Source organism: Tachyglossus aculeatus, chromosome X2, assembly GCF_015852505.1.
Source record: "Tachyglossus aculeatus isolate mTacAcu1 chromosome X2, mTacAcu1.pri, whole genome shotgun sequence".
NCBI classification, from domain to species: Eukaryota; Metazoa; Chordata; class Mammalia; order Monotremata; family Tachyglossidae; genus Tachyglossus; species Tachyglossus aculeatus.
The window spans coordinates 8,587,284-8,605,028 of NC_052100.1; the positions used below are offsets into that span (position 1 = coordinate 8,587,284).

A 17,745-nucleotide genomic window follows, 5' to 3' on the forward strand; every position below is an offset into this window, starting at 1 on the left:
GGCAGGTCCAACCAATGGCCCTTGAGGTGCAGCTGAGGTGAACTGGAGGGGAGGGCCCCCACCTGCCCCCAAAAGAACTGAACCCAAAGATGGAAGCAGACAGCTGGATCGGGATGCCAGCTTGAGCCCTGAGACAAGCCGGTGGCTGGAGAGCAGGCATCAGAATCTCTTCCTGTCGCTGGGCTCACCTGCAGCTGGAGGAGCAGGGAGGAGAGGGGAGAGGTGGGACAGGGCCCAGGTGGGGAGGTGCTGATGTGCTGTGGGAGTAACCCCAGGAGCAGCTCAGACCCGAGCCTCATGCCGCCTTCCCAGGCCCCAGCCAACGGGGAGAGGATGGCAAGGCAGCAGGCCCTTGGCTGAGCCACAGGCTGCCATCCCACCCTCTGGCATGGGTGCTGGGGGCTGCTGAGCCTTGGGTTTGAGACCCACAGGTCTTTTGGTTTGGGGCGGGAGGGGGACCACCCCCAAGAGGGGGAGGAGGCAACAAATCCCGATTTGGCCCCGTAGACAGAGGCTTGCCTGGTCTGGGCATCTTGGAAGCAGGAGGACCAGCAGAAGAAACCAGTAGAAAGACGGAAATTCCCACCAAGCCTCGGAGGTGCCCTTGGTATGTGCTGGTGGAGGTGGTTGGCTTTTATTTCATTTCTTTGGTGTGAGATGGATGACTGCCTGGTGACTGGCTACTCGACCGCAGCTGCGATCATCCCCGGGAGACACTACTCTTTCGTGACCAATGACGGTCTCCTCAGCTGATCTGCAGAGCTACAAGATGGAGGCTCGGAACCAGCCTGGGACGGCCCCAGACCCACTAGGGAGTCCAGGCAGGAACCTGGGGATCCCGAGCGAAGAATATAACTCCTCCACTTACAGGGAAACAGCATAGCGGATGCCTCAGATGCAGCAACTCCCCAAAGTAGCCCACGGTCCGGAGAGGGTGATGGAGTCCAAGGCCAAGGAGCTGTCCCTACCTTCAATGGTCATCCTGAATGGCGCACGGGTTCTGCCTCTCAGCTGTCTGTCTGTCCTCCTCAGAGCTCCCTGAGGGGGCGGCAGGCCGACCCACCCCCGGTCATAGCTCATCCCGGGCTGCGCTGTCGAGCGGTGACTGTAGCACATCCGAGTTCTTGGCCTCGTTGCTCAGCTCCTGCTGCTCCTTCATCTTCTGCGACTTGGCCCGGTCCCAGTCCGTCTTCACTTGCTCATTGTTCCACACGACCGAGGTCTCCGTGTCGCTGATGTAGCCATCGTCCCCAGTGTAATGGGTAGGGAAGACGAGGAGCGGCTCCACAGAGAACGCCAGCAGGTTTCGGTTCTCAAAGTGCTCCTTGTATTCCAAGCTGCGGGAAACACAAATCGGCTGAAGCCCGGATGGGTGGCCAGCCTTCCCTTCCCTCCCCCGTCCCCTGCCCTCTCTTCTTGGGCCCCAGCTCACTTTCCCTAAACATTCCGCTCAGCCCAGCACCCCGGCCCCTTCCTCCGCAGCCGTGGGAATGCTTCAACTGCTCAGGGCTCCAGAGAAAAGTCAGAGCCACAGCTTTGGAAATCAGAACCCAGCCAAATGAGAAAGGAGGCCGCCAAGCCTCTGCCCTCCTGGGGGTTTCCTGGGCCAGGGGCCTTAAATAAGAACCAGCTGGCCCCTCCCAAGTGAAAAAAACTACTGGCCTTCCCTGAACAACAACACTGGAGGGAGTTCTCAGCCAGAGAAACATCAGGGGGGAGATGTCCCTCCCTCACAGCTACTGCCCAGAGAGCCTTACAGATAGATCATCAATCGTATTTATTGAGCGCTTACTGTGTGCAGAGCACTGTACTAAGCGCTTGGGAAGTACAAATTGGCAACATATAGAGACAGTCCCTACCCAACAGTGGGCTCACAGTCTAAAAGGGGAAGACAGAGAACAAAACCAAACATACTAACAAAATAAAATAAATAGAATATGTACAAGTTACAGATAGATATTTACCAAGCTAGGGTCCCTATTCTCTCCAGCTCTCCCCATTCATACCAGAGTCTGGGGACCGTTCAGAGCCTCCAGTCAGTCAGTCAACCGTTTTGATTGAGCGCTGTATGCAGAGCACTGTACTAAGTGCTTGGGAGAATACAATATAACAGACACTTTCCCTACCCACAATAAGCTTACAGTCTCCAGCTCACTCTAATCAGGTCCCCAAGCCAGGCTAGCTCTCTGGGCAATGGCACACAGCTGGTAGGCCAACTCGCAGGTAGCTGCCCTTAGCTAGGTGGCCAAAGTCCACTCTTCACACCGACTCTCACCATCCTCTAGCCAAAAGACAGTCAGTCTCAAACTCCTCCCAAAGATGACTGCCAGGCAGGCCCGGTTCAGCAGGCAGTGGCCCCCGAGCAATACGCTCCATCCTTCTCAATCAACCAACTATTGGGCGCTCACTGTGCATCCAGCAGCGTGGTCGGCTCTTGCGGCACCGCCCACCCCATCTCCCCTCACTTACACGGGATGTTTGTCAAACATTACAGGCAGGAACTCATCCACGGGCAGCATCTTGGAGAGTGGCTTGGCTGCCAGCAGCTTGCGGGCTCCCTGGAGGGAGATGACGTATGCCAGCGTCCAATAAGAGTAGTCAGCTTCTACCAGGTTCCGCACGTGCGGCACTGCCTTCTCCGAGTGCTCCACCTGCATCCGCTTCCTCCCTATGTAGCTGGAGAAGAGACAGGTCACGCTGGAAGCAGTGCAAGCGCTACAGGGCCTGGTCGAAACCAGTGGCAAGGCAGCGAGGTCTACTGAAAAGAGCACGGGCCTGTGAGTCAGGGCACCCGAGTTCTAATTCTGGCTCCGTCACTTGCCTGCTGCGTGACCTTGGGCAAGCCACTTTGCTTCTCTGGGCTTTCAGTTTCCTCAACTGCAAAAAAGGGATTAAATCCTATTCCCCCCTTCTTAGACTGTGAATCCCAAGAGAGATAGAGATCGTGTCCAACCTGATTAACTTGTGCCTAACTCCAGCATTTAGAAGACGGCTTGACACATAGTTAGCACTTAACAAATACTGTAACAACCACCACCCAGAGGAGGAAGATTCCTAGGTGGCTGCCTCATATTTGGGGGTGTAGGGTGGACAAAGAATTCAAGATGGAAAAAGAGGCAGTGCAGAGATTCTGTTGACTGAAACAGAGTGAGCCGGTTGGGATAAGAGGGTTCCAGTCCTCTCATCAAAGTCGGCCTACTCCAGGATGGTTAAATCTCGTCATCAGCTCAGACCCCTTGGGTTGGGTGGATCTTATCCCCTCTCATGGGGGTTGACTGACAACTGCTAGCCATTGTAGATTTGCACAGGGCCCCTGCACGTCCTCATTTTAGGCACCAGATGAGCCTGGCAGAGTGGCGGCAATGTTTCCTACTGATCGACGTCAGAAACAATCCCTTTGCTTAGCTACCAAAGCCTCAGAATAAATTAGCAACCCGATGTGCCAAGAAACTGGAAATTGTGAGTTGTGCCTCCCTCCAGAGAGGCCACAGCCACTAAGGGCATGAAGCCAATAATCAAAATTCAAACAGGAGAACAAAATTCATGGAGCACTCACCCCTGCACCCTTGGCATGCCCCATGGGGCCTCTCTGGGCTTGGCCAATTCCTGACCCTAGACCACCCCTCAAAAAAAACTACTCTCTCCCCAATACAAAAGGAGTAAACAATATTTTTCCTTCCAGTTGGTCTCCCCTGAGAGAGCTAGGGTCCTAATTCCTACACTGTACTGTGGGTCTCCATCTGGATGGATCATCTCTCTGGACATGATTCACAAATTCCAGCCAGGCCTGCCAAGTCCTCAATACTTACATCAGATCCCAGTCTAGGCCTTCTTCCTCTATGTCATACATCAGGTTCATCAGGCGTCTCTTAAAGAAAATCTCAAAGCGAAGGTCATCCTCAAACACGATAGATTTCTCCAAGCCCCGCTCCACGACCTAATAAAGTCACAAGATGACAATGGTCAAGAGAGAAAGCCATCGGACACCACCCGGCAGCACCTGTCTTGGAGAACAGAGTCATATCACTCCCATTTGACCACCGCAACTATTCTCAAGATGTGTTCCTGAAGTCATACAACTCCTAACCTGCAAAGCGATTCCCCACATTAAGCCCCTTCAGTCCACACTGAGCTGCAGCAAAAAGAATGGCTTCATATAAAACTGGTCTAAAGGCTTCCAGGCACCGAACAATTACGATGTGGGGCTGCATCCCCCAAAAATTTCCCCAAATCACAACACCTTAAAAGGGAAACAGGACTGCTTGAGCTACCTCCACCTCACAATCCAATGCCCTGCTCATTAGCAGAGTCATTTTCAAATAGAAAGAGAAGTAGAGAAGCAGTATGGCTCAGTGGAAAGAGCACGGGCTTAGGAGTCAGAGGTCATGGGTTCAAATCCCAGCTTGGTCACTTGTCAGCTGTGTGACTTTGGGCAAGTCACTTAACTTCTCTGTGCCTCAGTTACCTCATCTGTAAAATGGGGATTAAGACTGTGAGCCCACCATGGGAAAACCTGATCACCTTGTAACCTCCCCAGTGCTTAGAACAGTGCTTTGCACATAGTAAGTGCTTAATAAATGCCATTATTATTATTATTATTATTATTAGAAAGGAAGAAGCTCACTCCTCTCACTCTCTCTTTTTTAATGGTATTTGTTAAGTACTTACTATGTGCCGAGCATTGTCCTAAGTGCTTGGGTAAATAATAATTATTGGGAAAGTTAAGTGTTTACTATGTGCCAAGCACTGTTCTAAATGCTGGGGTAGTAAAAAAAAAAAAAAAAAAAAAAAATCAGGTCCCACATGGGGCTCACATTGTAAGTAGTAGGAAAAACAGGAATTGAATCCCCATTTTACAGATGAGGAAACTGAGGCACAGAGAAATTATTTGCCCAAGGTCACACAGCAGGCAAATGGAAGACTCCCGGGCCCATGCTCTTTCTACTAGGCCACACTGCATCTGTGTGCCATTTATACAAGTTTATATAAGTTTATCAGGTTGAACACAGTCTCTGTCCCACGTGGAGGGAGGATGATTTAATCCCCATTTTAAAGAGGAGGAAACTGAGGCCCAGAGAAGTGGAGTGACTTGCCCAAAATCACACAGCAAGTAATTGGCAGTAAGGATTAGAACCCGGGTCCTCTCACTCCCACGCCTATCTATAGATGATATGCACGTGCATGTGTGGGTGTGAGGGGGGCGCGGGAGTGGGGAAGATAACATTACTGATAATGAAACTCTATCCCTGCCCAAGTGTCATTGAGATGTTGCACACTGTATTCAGGAAAATATGGTAGTAGCAGAAATAGTATGGCATTCAGCTAGTGCCCATATAAGGTGCTTACACCATTTTCACTTCCCTTGTCATTCTGCATGAGGACATCTCTAAATAGGCCTGCTCCAGGCCCCAAGTGGACCATTGGTGATGGTTCTGTTGCCTCACCCTTACCAAAACTCCAGAGGCAGTTTCACAGACCTTCGGCTTACAGTAGGGAGAAGGGTAAAGTATGTCCTGCTATTTTGCAGGGAACCCAGAAATGGTTCTACTCCTGCTTTGCTGTTGCCCCTGACACAGGTTTAAGGAAAGAACCTACATGATGTATATAACAGTGCTTCTGGACGAGGGAGTCTCTGGGCCTCACCATTTTCACTGGTGGCTCTGACTAGAGGTTGCTCAGCCCACACACTGGGAAAACTGGGATCGCCTGGGTTAGTTAGCACAGATCCCAACAGGCCTCCATGGGACAGCTTGGATGAGACCTCAAGAGAGCTAGTTCAACGGGCCTTTCCCTTCCCATCCACGCTCAATCCCCAGATATTGCCCATTGCCCTGAGGAGATCTCAGCGTGGGACAGTCCATATGCTCACCTCCTTCCAGATTTTATAGTGACTGAGAAAGCAACCCAGCTCCCCTTTAGTGAGTGGACGACTATGGTAGGGATCCTGGTAACCAGGCAGCATTTGAATCCCCATGGCTTCCACCTGACTAGTGTTCATCGCCCTGGAAGAAAGACACACTGCATTATTTCCTCCAGAAATTCAAGAGAGCAGCTGTTACCACTAATCTTCACACATGGGACTAGTGGCCGGCACCTTGCGGGAGGGGTGCTGACAGGGAGAATTTGTGGCTGTCACCCAAGCAGCCTTTTCCTAGCCTTTCACAGTGCCGCTCAGGGAGAAAACTATGGGGTGTTAAAAAAAACCCAGTCCACGTGCAAAGAATGGCCCACTGAAGGCTTTTACCCAGCTCTTCACAGTCTGAGGGTGTCCTTCCCTTCTTCCTTCAACTGCCTCAAGTCCTGATGTGGCAGGGGGAAGAGGGAAGAAAACAGAGATAGGGACGTTAGAGAAAGAAAGAGGAAGATAGAGGAAGGGAAGAGATGGGGTGCTCTTCTGTGACTCCTGAGCACTTGAGTACTCACACACTCCTGTAGCATTTATGTACATAACCTACATATACTATTGCATCCTCTTATCTGTAGTTTAGTGTCTGCTTCCCCTGCTCCTTGAGGGCAGGGGATTGTGTAAACTAATTCCAACAGCTCCCTCCCCTCTGCCTTCCCTCTCAAGTTTCCCCCATTCTAAAAAAGCCCGTTCTTGAGCTCCATCTATCAACCCATCACGCTGCTCCTGAACCTATCCAAACTCCTAGATTAGGTCATATACACCTCCCCACCCTCTGCAGACTTCACTGTGATTGCTCTCTCCAAGGTCACCAATGACCTCCTCATCACCATGTCCAAATGGCCATACTGATCCCGAGCTTCCTCAACCTCTCGGCTATTGTTGACACAGCAGATCACTCCTTTCTCCTTGGAATGCCATCAGACCTCGGTTTTGCGGATCCAGTAGTAACCTAGTTTTCCTCCTTCCCTCTCTGGCAGCCCTTTCTGAGTTTCACTCATTGAATAAAACAATGAGTGTTAAAAAGACAGCTTGGCCAACCCACAGGTTGAGGAAGAGGAGGAGGATGATGATGGAGGAGGAATTTACCAGAAGACAGGAAAGAGGAGGAAGGCAAGTTCAAGAAAGACTGGGTATCTACGCTGGTTCTTTAACGAAAGGGCAGAGAAGAGTATGCTGCACAAATGGGCATTCTCCTGGAATATTTCGGGAAGTGACTCGGCGAACAGAGCCCCATCTCTGGTGCCAAGCCAACACTGTCACTCCACCAGAGCCCTCCAAACCGCCCCGACCCCCAATTTGACCAGGTGCACAGCCAGGTTTCTTCCCAGGCCCTGGTGAGAAGCTCACTTTCCATCCACTGCCTCTACGACTTTATAGTCGATCTGCTGCTCATATAATGTCCTCAGCATTCGCTCTCGCCGGTCCAGGCGGCGCTTCAGGTTAATCATGAAGACCTACAGAGAGAGTCGGGAGGGGATGAACAAAGTCCAGAGGCAACCGGCCCTTCCTCCCCACGAAACCCCGCCCAAGCCATCACCTCATCAAAGCCCATCTTGTCAGGGATCTTGGCCTGGACTGAGGTAAACTGGGAAGGTTCCACTGGAGGGTGCTTCACTACAGGGTGGGGGAAAAAACCAAACAAAAACAGAAATCCATTTATTCTCCAAGCAAGAGAGAGGCTCACATTTATTCTGGAAAATGAGATTGTTCCTCTAACCCACTCATTTCAACAGATAAAATCCACTGTCAGCCATGGGATGAGAACTCACCCTTCTAAGGGCCAAAGGAGTCCATTTCACCCAGGCGAGAGCTATAGTCTTGCAATGCCCCAGGTTACAGGAAAACAGACATACTGTAGCACTCACGGGGATGGACACTGCACAAATGCCCACTACCACTTATTCTGACACCGTGACAAGAGGCAAACAGACTCCTGTTATCAAAAGAACTCTCTCCAGTTTCCCAACGGCATATTAGCCCAAACGCTTTGTGAACACTCGTGTCATGGCAGAACTGAGCGTACTTTTGCCAGGTCAGACACTTCACTTTAGTAAAAGAAGCAGGGCATACCTAGGCCTGTACAAAGAAACCGTGAAAACTGTCCCAAGAAAGGTGTGAACGTTTGTATTGTACTTTCCCAAGTATTTAGTACAATGCTCTGCACACAGTAAGAACTCAACAGATACCACTAATTGATTCTTGAAAGTAATGCACTAGCTAATAATGACCAGGTCGTGTCATTTGTGGACTCAAGGGCTAACAAGTGGCAGCCATATCAGTGGCTGAAAGCGAGCTGAATTTCTTGAGAGAGTGTAGGACTGATCATCTCAGGGGGGAAAAAAAAAAAAAAAAAGGCTTTTCCCAGTTTCTCCTCCCCCTTTGAAATGGATGGTTTTTATATGGTCCAGTTCCCCCAACCCCCTTAGATAAGAGGATGGGTGGTCAAGGGGAGCTGCCTGCAGATCACCTTGAGAAACAAAGATGGGTGTCCAAGACCAGACAGCACAGGGACAGAGACGGGGGTTGGGGGGGCAGAGCCTGCCACTGGTCCAGGCTGGCAATGGAGAAGGGTGGACTTACCCAGAATCTCGAGCTGGACATGCATGAAGCTCTCCATCTCATCCCGCAGAGAGCTGTGGGCCCGCAGCGGCACAGGCAGAAAGCCATAAACCTCCTTGTTGCAGACAAACATTTGAACTTCTGAAATCGGCACAGGCCAAATCACAGACTCAGACTACAGAAGCAGAACCAACCAAGTGAAATGCTTGATGTCACCCACCCCCTGCCCCGCGCGCCTCTGTGCCCCGGGAGCAAGGCAGACTACCGCTAACCCAAGTGAGACTTCCTGCAGCCCCACTGGCAGGAGCTCAGCTCAGGGATCCTCAGCCAGCTCCGAGAGCAGGGCTCCCCAAGTCTGGCAGATCTGACGAGTGGGAACCTGAAGCCAAGCCCCAAAGAGACGTGTCTCACTGCTCACCTGCCTGCTTACAGGAGAAAGCAAAGACGATGATGTCATCAAAAGACCAGGTGTAGTCAGGGTGCGGTGGGTAGAAGGCGAGCTCCCGAGAAGCCGCTTTCCGCAGGTCAATCAGAAAGGTGGAGTGCACCATGGGGACCGCAAAGCAGCCGCGGCGATCCCGCTTCCTTATGGGAATGTATGCGGGTGTGCGCTTGTAGTAGCCCTGGGGAGGGGGGAAGAGGAGAGAGGGAGAGGGAGAGAGAGAGAGAGAGAGAGAGAGAGAGAGAGGGAGAGAGGGAGAGAGGGAGAGAGGGAGAGAGGGAGAGAGGGAGAGAGGGAGAGAGGGAGAGAGGGAGAGAGGGAGAGAGGGAGAGAGGGAGAGAGGGAGAGAGGGAGAGAGGGAGAGAGGGAGAGAGGGAGAGAGGGAGAGAGGGAGAGAGGGAGAGAGGGAGAGAGGGAGAGAGGGAGAGAGGGAGAGAGGGAGAGAGGGAGAGAGGGAGAGAGGGAGAGAGGGAGAGAGGGAGAGAGGGAGAGAGAGAGAGAATCCCTGAGCTGAGTCTTCTACCTACAGTCCCTTCAGCCCCCAAAGGGGAAGCTTGAGACTTTGGAGGTCTGTCTGGGGAGACTGGGGGATGCCAAGGGGTCCCGCAGGACCAATCAATCACTTCTTGAAGCTCATTTGGAGCAAAGGCAAGACAAGGAGGATGAGCGATACAGAGAGCAGGTTGCTTGGGCCCAAGCAACATCTAGGTACTGGGACTAAAACCCTCCCGGGAGTCTAACCAAAGCAGGTTCCACAGAAGGAAACAGGGTGGGGGGGCGCCTACCTGAGAAGTCATGCCACACCAGAAGTTGGAGTAGGCGGCTCTGGAATCCAGCATCGGGGCCACCACAGTTTTGTTCTCGGAGATCAGCAGGGCCAAGGTGTCTGGGTTTATCAGGAGATTATCGGCATCCACAAACTGGGGAGCAGGGCAGAAAAAAACATCAGCTAAACTCCCAGGCCCCAACACCTCCACTCCCATCAATCAATGGTATTTATTGAGCACTTATTATAATATTAATAATAATGATGGCATTTATTAAGTGCTTACTATGTGCAAAGCACTGTTCTAAGCACTGGGGAGGTTACAAGGTGATCAGGTTGTCCCACATGGGGCTCACAGTCTTAATCCCCATTTTACAGATGAGGTAACTGAGGCCCAGAGAAGTTAAGTGACTTGCCCAAAGTCACACAGCTGACAATTGGCGGAGCCAGGATTTGAACCCATGACCTCTGACTCCAAAGCCCAGGCTCTTTCCACTGAACCACACTGCTCTGCCCATTTATGTTGGTGGGTCTTCCCCTCAAACTATAAGCTCATGAGGAGAAGCATGGCCTAGGGAAAAGAGCCCAGGCCTGGGAGTCAGAGGACCTGGGTTTTAATCCTGACTCTGCCACTTGTCTGCTGTGCTGGGCAAGTCACTTCACTGGGCCTCAGTTTCCTCACCTGTAAAATGGGGATACAATACCTGATCCCCCTCCTAGACTGTGAGCCTCCTGTGGGACAAGGACTGTGTCCACCTTGGTTAGCCTGTACCTACCCCAGCTCTTAGTGCTTGGCACAAAATAAGTGTCTAACTATACCAAATGCCATCATTGTCTGATCTTCCTTTCTACAGGCATTCGAAGGGAGACCTTTGTCGAACAAACCACAAATCAAAACAAAGAACGTGCCCTCCTGGGCAAACAGGTTACCACCAGCACAGAAAAAAAATGACAAAAAGAGATCCCTTTCTTCCTAAACTACTCAGGCCTCGGAGGTCAGATTGTAGAATTGATTCCAGTCAAATCCTATTCTTCTCTAAAAACTAGTCATCACTCACCCTCCCACTGCCCCCCTTACCCACCATGCCATTTAAACTGTGGGTGTCGGGAAGCCTGAGCCAACCAGAGGACATTTCATAAAGTGCTCAAGAAATGAGCACTCAAGCCCAACATATCTGACAACATCCCAATGTCCTAAAACCTAAAGATCTGGAAGGATGAACAGGGCAATTCCGAATTCAAACAAAAATTGGGTGTAGAAATCAGCATCACCCCTATGCACAATGATATCACACAGGGCCCAGCTGCCTCGGAGAACCAGACACACCCCCAATTTCCGGCCAGTTGTCCACCTCAGAGACCAGCCAGAAAAAGGGTCAATTCTCAGCCGTCAAACATCACCCATTCATGGGAAATCTGGGGCTAAATCTTTCACAAATGACCTGCTTCTAGACCGGTTTGACACACTTGATACAAGCTTTTGACTTTTAATATTCTTAGCAAAAGGAACTACTTTTTCTAAGCACATAGAATGTTTCCCCAGGAAGCTGTACAGGCAGAAACCATCAGGAAGTTCAAGAAGGGCTTGGATAAATTCCTAGATAAGAGGTCCAAAAATGGGTTAGAGGAGGGAAAGTTAGGGGTATGTGGAGCAGCTTGGCCTAGTGAAAAGAGCACAGGCCTGGGAGTCAGGATCTGGGTTCTAATCCCAACTCTAACACTTGTCTGCTGTGCGACATTGGGCAAGTCACTTAAATTCTCTGCCTCAATTACCTTATTTGTAAAATGGGGATTAAGTCTGTGGGCCCTATGTGGAACAGGGACATCTGAATATCCAACCTGAATATCGTATCTACCCAAGCACTTAGTACAGTGCCTGGTACATCGTAAGCGCTTAACAAATACCACTATTTATTATTATTATAGCAGGGCCACCAGTATACGGCTCCTCCAAACATCCTGCGGCCTCTACTGGAGACAGCCTACAGAATTTGAACAAAGTAGGGCATTTCTTATATTCTTATCATAACAGAGGAAGTTACAGAATTTGAGAAGAGGAAAAGGAAGGAAAACATCTCGGAAGAGGGTGAGCCAGTAGCCTACCCACAACTCATGCTCAGTATCATCTCTTCTTCTGTTTCCCTGATTCAGCCTGAGCTCTGTCCACTCCATGATAGGCACAGGTTTAGGGTTCAGTTTTTACTACAATTTCTCAGAACCACATAACTTCTTTGCTAATGAAGAAAAAAATGCAAAAATGGCTAGCTTAATAGAAGCACCTATAAGACAATCATGTGCCAGTTGGGCAAATTACTTACCTTCTCTGTGCCTCAATTCCCCCATCTGCAAAACGGATTCAGTACACACTGCTTAGATCATGAGCCCTTGTGGGACGTGATGAGCTTGCATTTACCCCAGTGCTTAGTACAGTAACTGACACAGAGTAAGTGTTTAATAAACACCTCTATTATTATTATTATGTTATGGCTTAAATCTTCAAAAAGGATATTAGGAGAACAAAAGGAACAGCTTTTTCCACTTAGTGGGTGGTAAGCATGGGGATTTCATTAATAGAGGAAGTGCAAACTGGAATCATGAGTACATTCAAGAAAGGTATGGATAAATCCACAGACAGATGTTAAGAAAATTACGGTTGTTCTCATTTAAGAATGAAATGGATACATGGACAAAAGGTCCAGGGTGGTGGTAAGATGCTCAGATTGAAGAATGACCTCTATTTAGATGTCCTCCCATCACCTCAAACTTAACACATCTAAAACAGAACCTCTGATCTTCCCTCCCAAACCCTGTCCTCCCCTGATTTTCCTATCACTGTAGACGGCACCACCATCCTTCCTGTCTCAAAAGCCCATAACCTTGGCATTATCTTTGATTTCTCTCTCTCATTCAACCCAAACATTCAATCACTAAATCCTGTCAGTTTGACCTTCGCAACATTGCTAAAATCCGCCCTTTTCCCTCCATCCAAGCTGCTACCACGTTACTCCCATTACTTATCCTATCCCTCCTTGATCACTGTATCAGCCTCCTTGCTGACTTCCCAGTCTCCTGTCTCTCCCCACTATAGTCCATACTTCACTCTCCTCCCAGGATCATTTTTCTACAAAAACATTTAGGCCATGTCTCCACTGGAGGTTCTTGAGGAGAGGGGTTGCCCATTTACCTCCACAAACAGAAATTCCTCACCATTGGCTTTAAAGCACTCAATCACCTTGCCCCCTCCTACCTCACCTCACTACTCAACCCAGCCCACACATTTCTCTCCTTTAATGCTAACCTTCTCACTGTACCTCAATCTCACCTATCTCGTAGCCGACCACTCGCCCACACCCTGCCTCTAAGTCTTGATTATTATTTGCCCCTATTCTCCAACAGTATTATGTAGAGGTTGTTGTATCTGCTGCATTCAGAGGCACAACCAAGTTGCACGACACAAAAGGGACAGAAATTGAGTGGCTGGAGGAGAACTGCAGCAGAGGCAGAGGAAGGAAAGTCTAGGGATAGTTTCAGCATGTGGCATTCATAGATGTAGCGTTAGGGGTTTGCTTTGGAAAATTAATTTTGCATGAAAAGTAACTTTGGGAGCTGGGATAAAGCAGACTTAACGATGATGTAGTCACCTGACAGAAAAGGCAGGTGAGCTCCAGGTCTGAATCTTTAGGACTGAGAAGCCGCACAGAGGACTTTCATTATATCGTGCTTGCCGAGCACGGTTTTCATTCTCTCATCCCTGCAAGTTATGTTCCCTCTGGGGCAGAGTGTGCAATGAGGGAGTTGGCAGGCTACACCCCTGCCTGGCTACTAACTTGCTGCACATATACTTTACAAAGTGAGGCCTTTGCCCCATCAGCCAACTACAGGCAGAACCACTTAACTTCTCTGTGCCTCAGTTACCTCACGTGTATCATGGGAATTAAGAATGTAAGCCCTAAGTGGGACGGGGACCGTGTCCAACCTGATTTGCTTGTATCTACCCCAGTGCTATGTGTCTGGCACATAGTAAGCACTTAAATACCATAAAGTCAAAAAACAGGCCTAGAACAGGTCTCCTGATTTCCAGAGCAGTGCTCTGTTCACTGAACCAACTGCAGGCTAGGCTATAGCAATAAAACATTCCTGGTTGACTCTGTCCCTGATGTAGAATTGGCTTAAAAACCACTAAACTGTCCCTCACTGAGCACACTGGGATAAGTTTCTGACTTCCGTGCACACCATGCAACTTTCATTTCTCTTTTTTGCTGAGTGGCAGCAACAAGTTGGAGCCACTATTCTTACCAGGATATAGTCAGCCCACATATCCCGGGCAGACTTCAGTGCGGCCTGTCTGAGTTTCATCACGTGTTCATAACGAGAATTTGACCAGTGCTTAGGGCCCTCCTCATCTGGATAGGACCTGAGAAGAATCAAGGGTAGTTAGTATCTCAGAACTGGAAAGCCTGCCACTCTGCAGAAAAAACACCGAAGACTTTGAGAACTTTCTTGTGTCTATACTTGCTCACGAAACTACTTGAGAAAATGGGGATTTTAGCAAAATGGGCCTCAACTCATCAGGGGTTGGGGAGGGAGGACTTGCAAACACTACTTCCAGGTAAGGGAGGGCAGAAGTGCTAGATCTCTCCCCCCGACTCACCATTTTCAACAGAGCTCCTCTTATCATCTCTTGCAGGCGGCCATAAAGTGGCTTTTTAAAAAGGAACTGATTTAGGATCAGAGGAGCCAAAAAAATCACTCTGCTAGTAGAAAAACCAACCTTAACCTGCTATTTTCAAATCGAGGCAGGGAATGCATTTACCAGCTTTGTTGTATTGTACTCTCCCAAGCGCTTAGTACAGTGCTCTGCATAGACCTACTCATATCATCTTTCTAAAGCCTCTAATGGCATCTCACCGCTTTGTATAGAAACCAAAAGCTGACCGCTGGCTTCCTCTTCCCTATCTACTCGTTTCTCCCACTATAACAGCAGCAGCACAGCCTAGTGGAAAGAGCCCAGGCCTGAGAATCAGAGAACCTGGGGTCAAATCCCAGCTCTGCCACTGGCCTGCTATGTGACCATGGGCAAGCCACTTAACTGAGCCTCAGTTCCCTCATCTGTAAAATGGGGATTCAATGTCTGTTCTCCCTCCTACTTAGACTGTGAGTCCCATTTGAGATGAGTCCCATATAAGACAGGGTCTGTGTCCAACCCAACTACCCTGCATCTGCTCCAAAGCTTGGAACTGTGCTAGACACACAATAAGCCCTTAATACCATAAAAGTGATATGGCTGAGCTCATACTCTTCGCTCCTATGAGGAAAACCTCCTCTCAGCAATCCGTTTTGAGTCCAGTGCCAATGCCTTTCCTTTCCTAAGACATCCTCTGTCAGCTTCACCAAACCGAGTTCCACCCCTCCCTCAAAAGCCTCCTAAAAGCCATCTCCCCCCAGAGATTTTTCCAGCCAAGTCATCCCCTTGGCCACCTCAGCCTTTGTGGATTTATCCATTTAGACTCATGTCTAAAATTTAGATCTACAGACTTCTTTGCTAGAGTGTATGTTTATCCCATCTATGCCTGCTGCCTCCTCCTGATTGGGGAGGGATGGTATCTTCTTCTTCCCCTGTTCTTGATATATACAAGGGCCACCCAGGCCACCCAGCGCGGGGCTCAGGTGCACTCACCTGGGCTCCTCCATGGGCCGCCACTCCACATAGTGGTACAGGCTCTGCACATTGACCAGCCACTCCCGCAGTACCGCCGTAGTGTTGTCAACACTGTGGTCTGTAGCCACCCTGCAAAACCCCACCACCCCCGAAGAACCAGCAGATGGGGACGGAGCAGAGACAGGGAAAGGGGACACGTGGCGGAAATACAGTTAAGTGTGTGTCGTCTGCTTCTGCAGCCCCACCAGCCCTGAGCCCAACTGGCCTTGGGGGGAAGGGGCTCCTTCACCTCTCAATTCTCTCAGAACAGGGGGCCTTCCCCCCATCCCTGAACAGAGCGTCTCCTCTACCTCACCCGGACCAAACTCACGGGAAAGGGACTCCTGGCCCTGCCCTAGCTCTGCTCCTCACCTCCTTCCCCAAAGGTGGCAGGGCTCCTCTTTAAAGCCCAAATGGAGGGGATTGTTCTACCTCTCCCAAGCTCAGATCCCAAGCTCTACCCCAGCGGGGCAAGGAGTCCCTCGTGCTTTCCCCTTGCCCCGGCCCCACAAAGAAGAGGCTCCTCCTCCTCCTTCATAACAATGACTCTCCCCTCCTTGGAAGCCTAATTGAAGGCACATCTCCAAGAAGCCTTCCCTGACTAAGCCCTCCTTTCCTCTCCTCCCACTCCCTTCTGCGTCGTCAGGACTTGCTCCCTTTATTCCCCCCGACACTTGTGTACGCAGCTGTAATTTTACTTATTTCTTTAAATGCCTGTCTCCCTCTCGAGACCGCACGCTCGCTGTGGGCACGGAATGGGTCCGTTATACTGCTCAATCCCAAGCGCTTAGTACAGTGCCCGGCACACAGTGAGAGCTCGGTAAATACGACTGACTGACCCTGGTCCACCTCCTCCTCTCCCCACGATCCCTGCCACCGAGGCGTGGAACTTCTCTACTCCGGGGCCAAAGGGGAGGAGCTCCTCTGCGCCCGCCCCTTCCCACGAGGTAAAGGAATTTTTCTGCCCCTCCCCCGGAGGAGAAGGGGGGGCTCCTCCGTCCCTTCCACCCTCCACTTTCTCGGGCCAGGACGGCCCCCAACCCCGAAGGGCCCCGTCCTATCCGCCCATTGCGCGGGGCCGGAGCTGGTCCGTTCGCACTTTGGGGGGCGCCCCCCCACCTTACCAGAGCGCGATCCTCTCCTTGGGGTGCCGCAGCCGCTCCAGGGCCCCCAGCGCCGGCGGCAGCGAGTGCGCCGCGTTCCGAGCGAGCAGGGCCACCAGCACTCGGGGCGCCTGCAGCGGAGATTCGGGGCTCCAGCGTTCCTCGGGGAAGTAGGCAGCGGCGGGGCTCGGCCGGTCCAGCAGCAGCGCCAGCAGTAGCAGCAGCAGCCCGGGCGGCGGCCGGGGGGCCCGAGGCGGCCGAGGCCGCGGACTCCGACACATCGGGGAGCGGGACGCGGGCTCCGAGGGGATCGCTCGGCGGCCCCGGGCCTTGCTGACCTCCGCCGGGAACGCCGGACACGGGTCTTAAAGGGATAGGCGGGCCGCGGGCCGAGCCGTAAAGGGCGAGGCTGGGCGCGGGGCGGGGCCTTTAAAGGCTCCGGGCTCGAGAGACCGCCCACCCCCCACGTGGACAGCTGCACGTACCCCCTCCTCCCCGGCCGAGCCGTGGAGGTGGGATGCAAGCCCGACGGCCGCCCCCCCCACTCCCGGCTACCCAACGGCACAGTTTCCACTGTAAACTTCTAGACTGTGAGCCTGTTAATAATAATAAATAATGATGGTATTTGTTAAGCGCGTACTATGTGCAAAGCACTGTTCTGAGCACTGGGGGGATACAAGGTGATCAGGTTGTCCCACGTGGGGCTCACAGTCTTAATCCCCATTTTACAGACGAGGGAACTGAGGCCCAGAGAAGTGACTTGCCCAAAGTCACATAGCTGACAATTGGCGGAGCCGGGATTTGAGCCCACGACCTCTGACTCCAAAGCCCGTGCTCTTTCCACTGAGCCACGCTGCTTCTGTTGTTGAGTAGGGACCGTCTCTATATGTTCCCGACTTGTACTTCCCAAGCACTTAGTCCAGTGCTCTGCACACAGTAAGCACTCAATAAATACGATTGAAAGAATGAGTAAACGGCAGGTTAGGAATAATAAGAGTATTTGTTAAGCACTTACGTGCCAGGCACTGTTCTAAGCGCTGCCCTGGATACTAGGTAATCGGTTTATCTCCCAGTCTCAAGCCCCCTTTTACAGAGGAGGTAACCGAGGCGCAGAGAAGTGTGACCTTGGGCAAGTCACTTCACAGCAGACAAGTGGCAGAGCCAGGATTAGAACCCATGTCCTCTGGCTCCCGAGCCCGGGCTTGTGCCACTAGGCCGAAGGAGCAAGCGAGCCTCGGGGATGATAATGATGGTATTTGTTAAGCGCTT

General features: G+C 51.1%; 1 protein-coding gene across 1 annotated transcript; it reads right to left on the minus strand.

The window, feature by feature from the left end:
• Positions 1 to 579: 579 nt before the first annotated feature.
• Positions 580 to 16,862, minus strand: COLGALT1 (collagen beta(1-O)galactosyltransferase 1). The gene is made up of 12 exons (XM_038771006.1): positions 16,498 to 16,862; positions 15,353 to 15,463; positions 13,972 to 14,089; positions 9,695 to 9,829; positions 8,886 to 9,090; positions 8,489 to 8,608; positions 7,446 to 7,522; positions 7,256 to 7,362; positions 5,870 to 6,002; positions 3,810 to 3,937; positions 2,470 to 2,676; positions 580 to 1,337 (listed from the first exon to the last, which is right to left on the minus strand). The coding sequence occupies exons 1-12, from the start codon at positions 16,755 to 16,757 to the stop codon at positions 1,070 to 1,072; spliced, it is 1,869 nt and encodes a 622-aa protein (XP_038626934.1). The 5' UTR covers positions 16,758 to 16,862; the 3' UTR covers positions 580 to 1,069.
• Between the last annotated feature and the right edge of the window lie 883 nt (positions 16,863 to 17,745).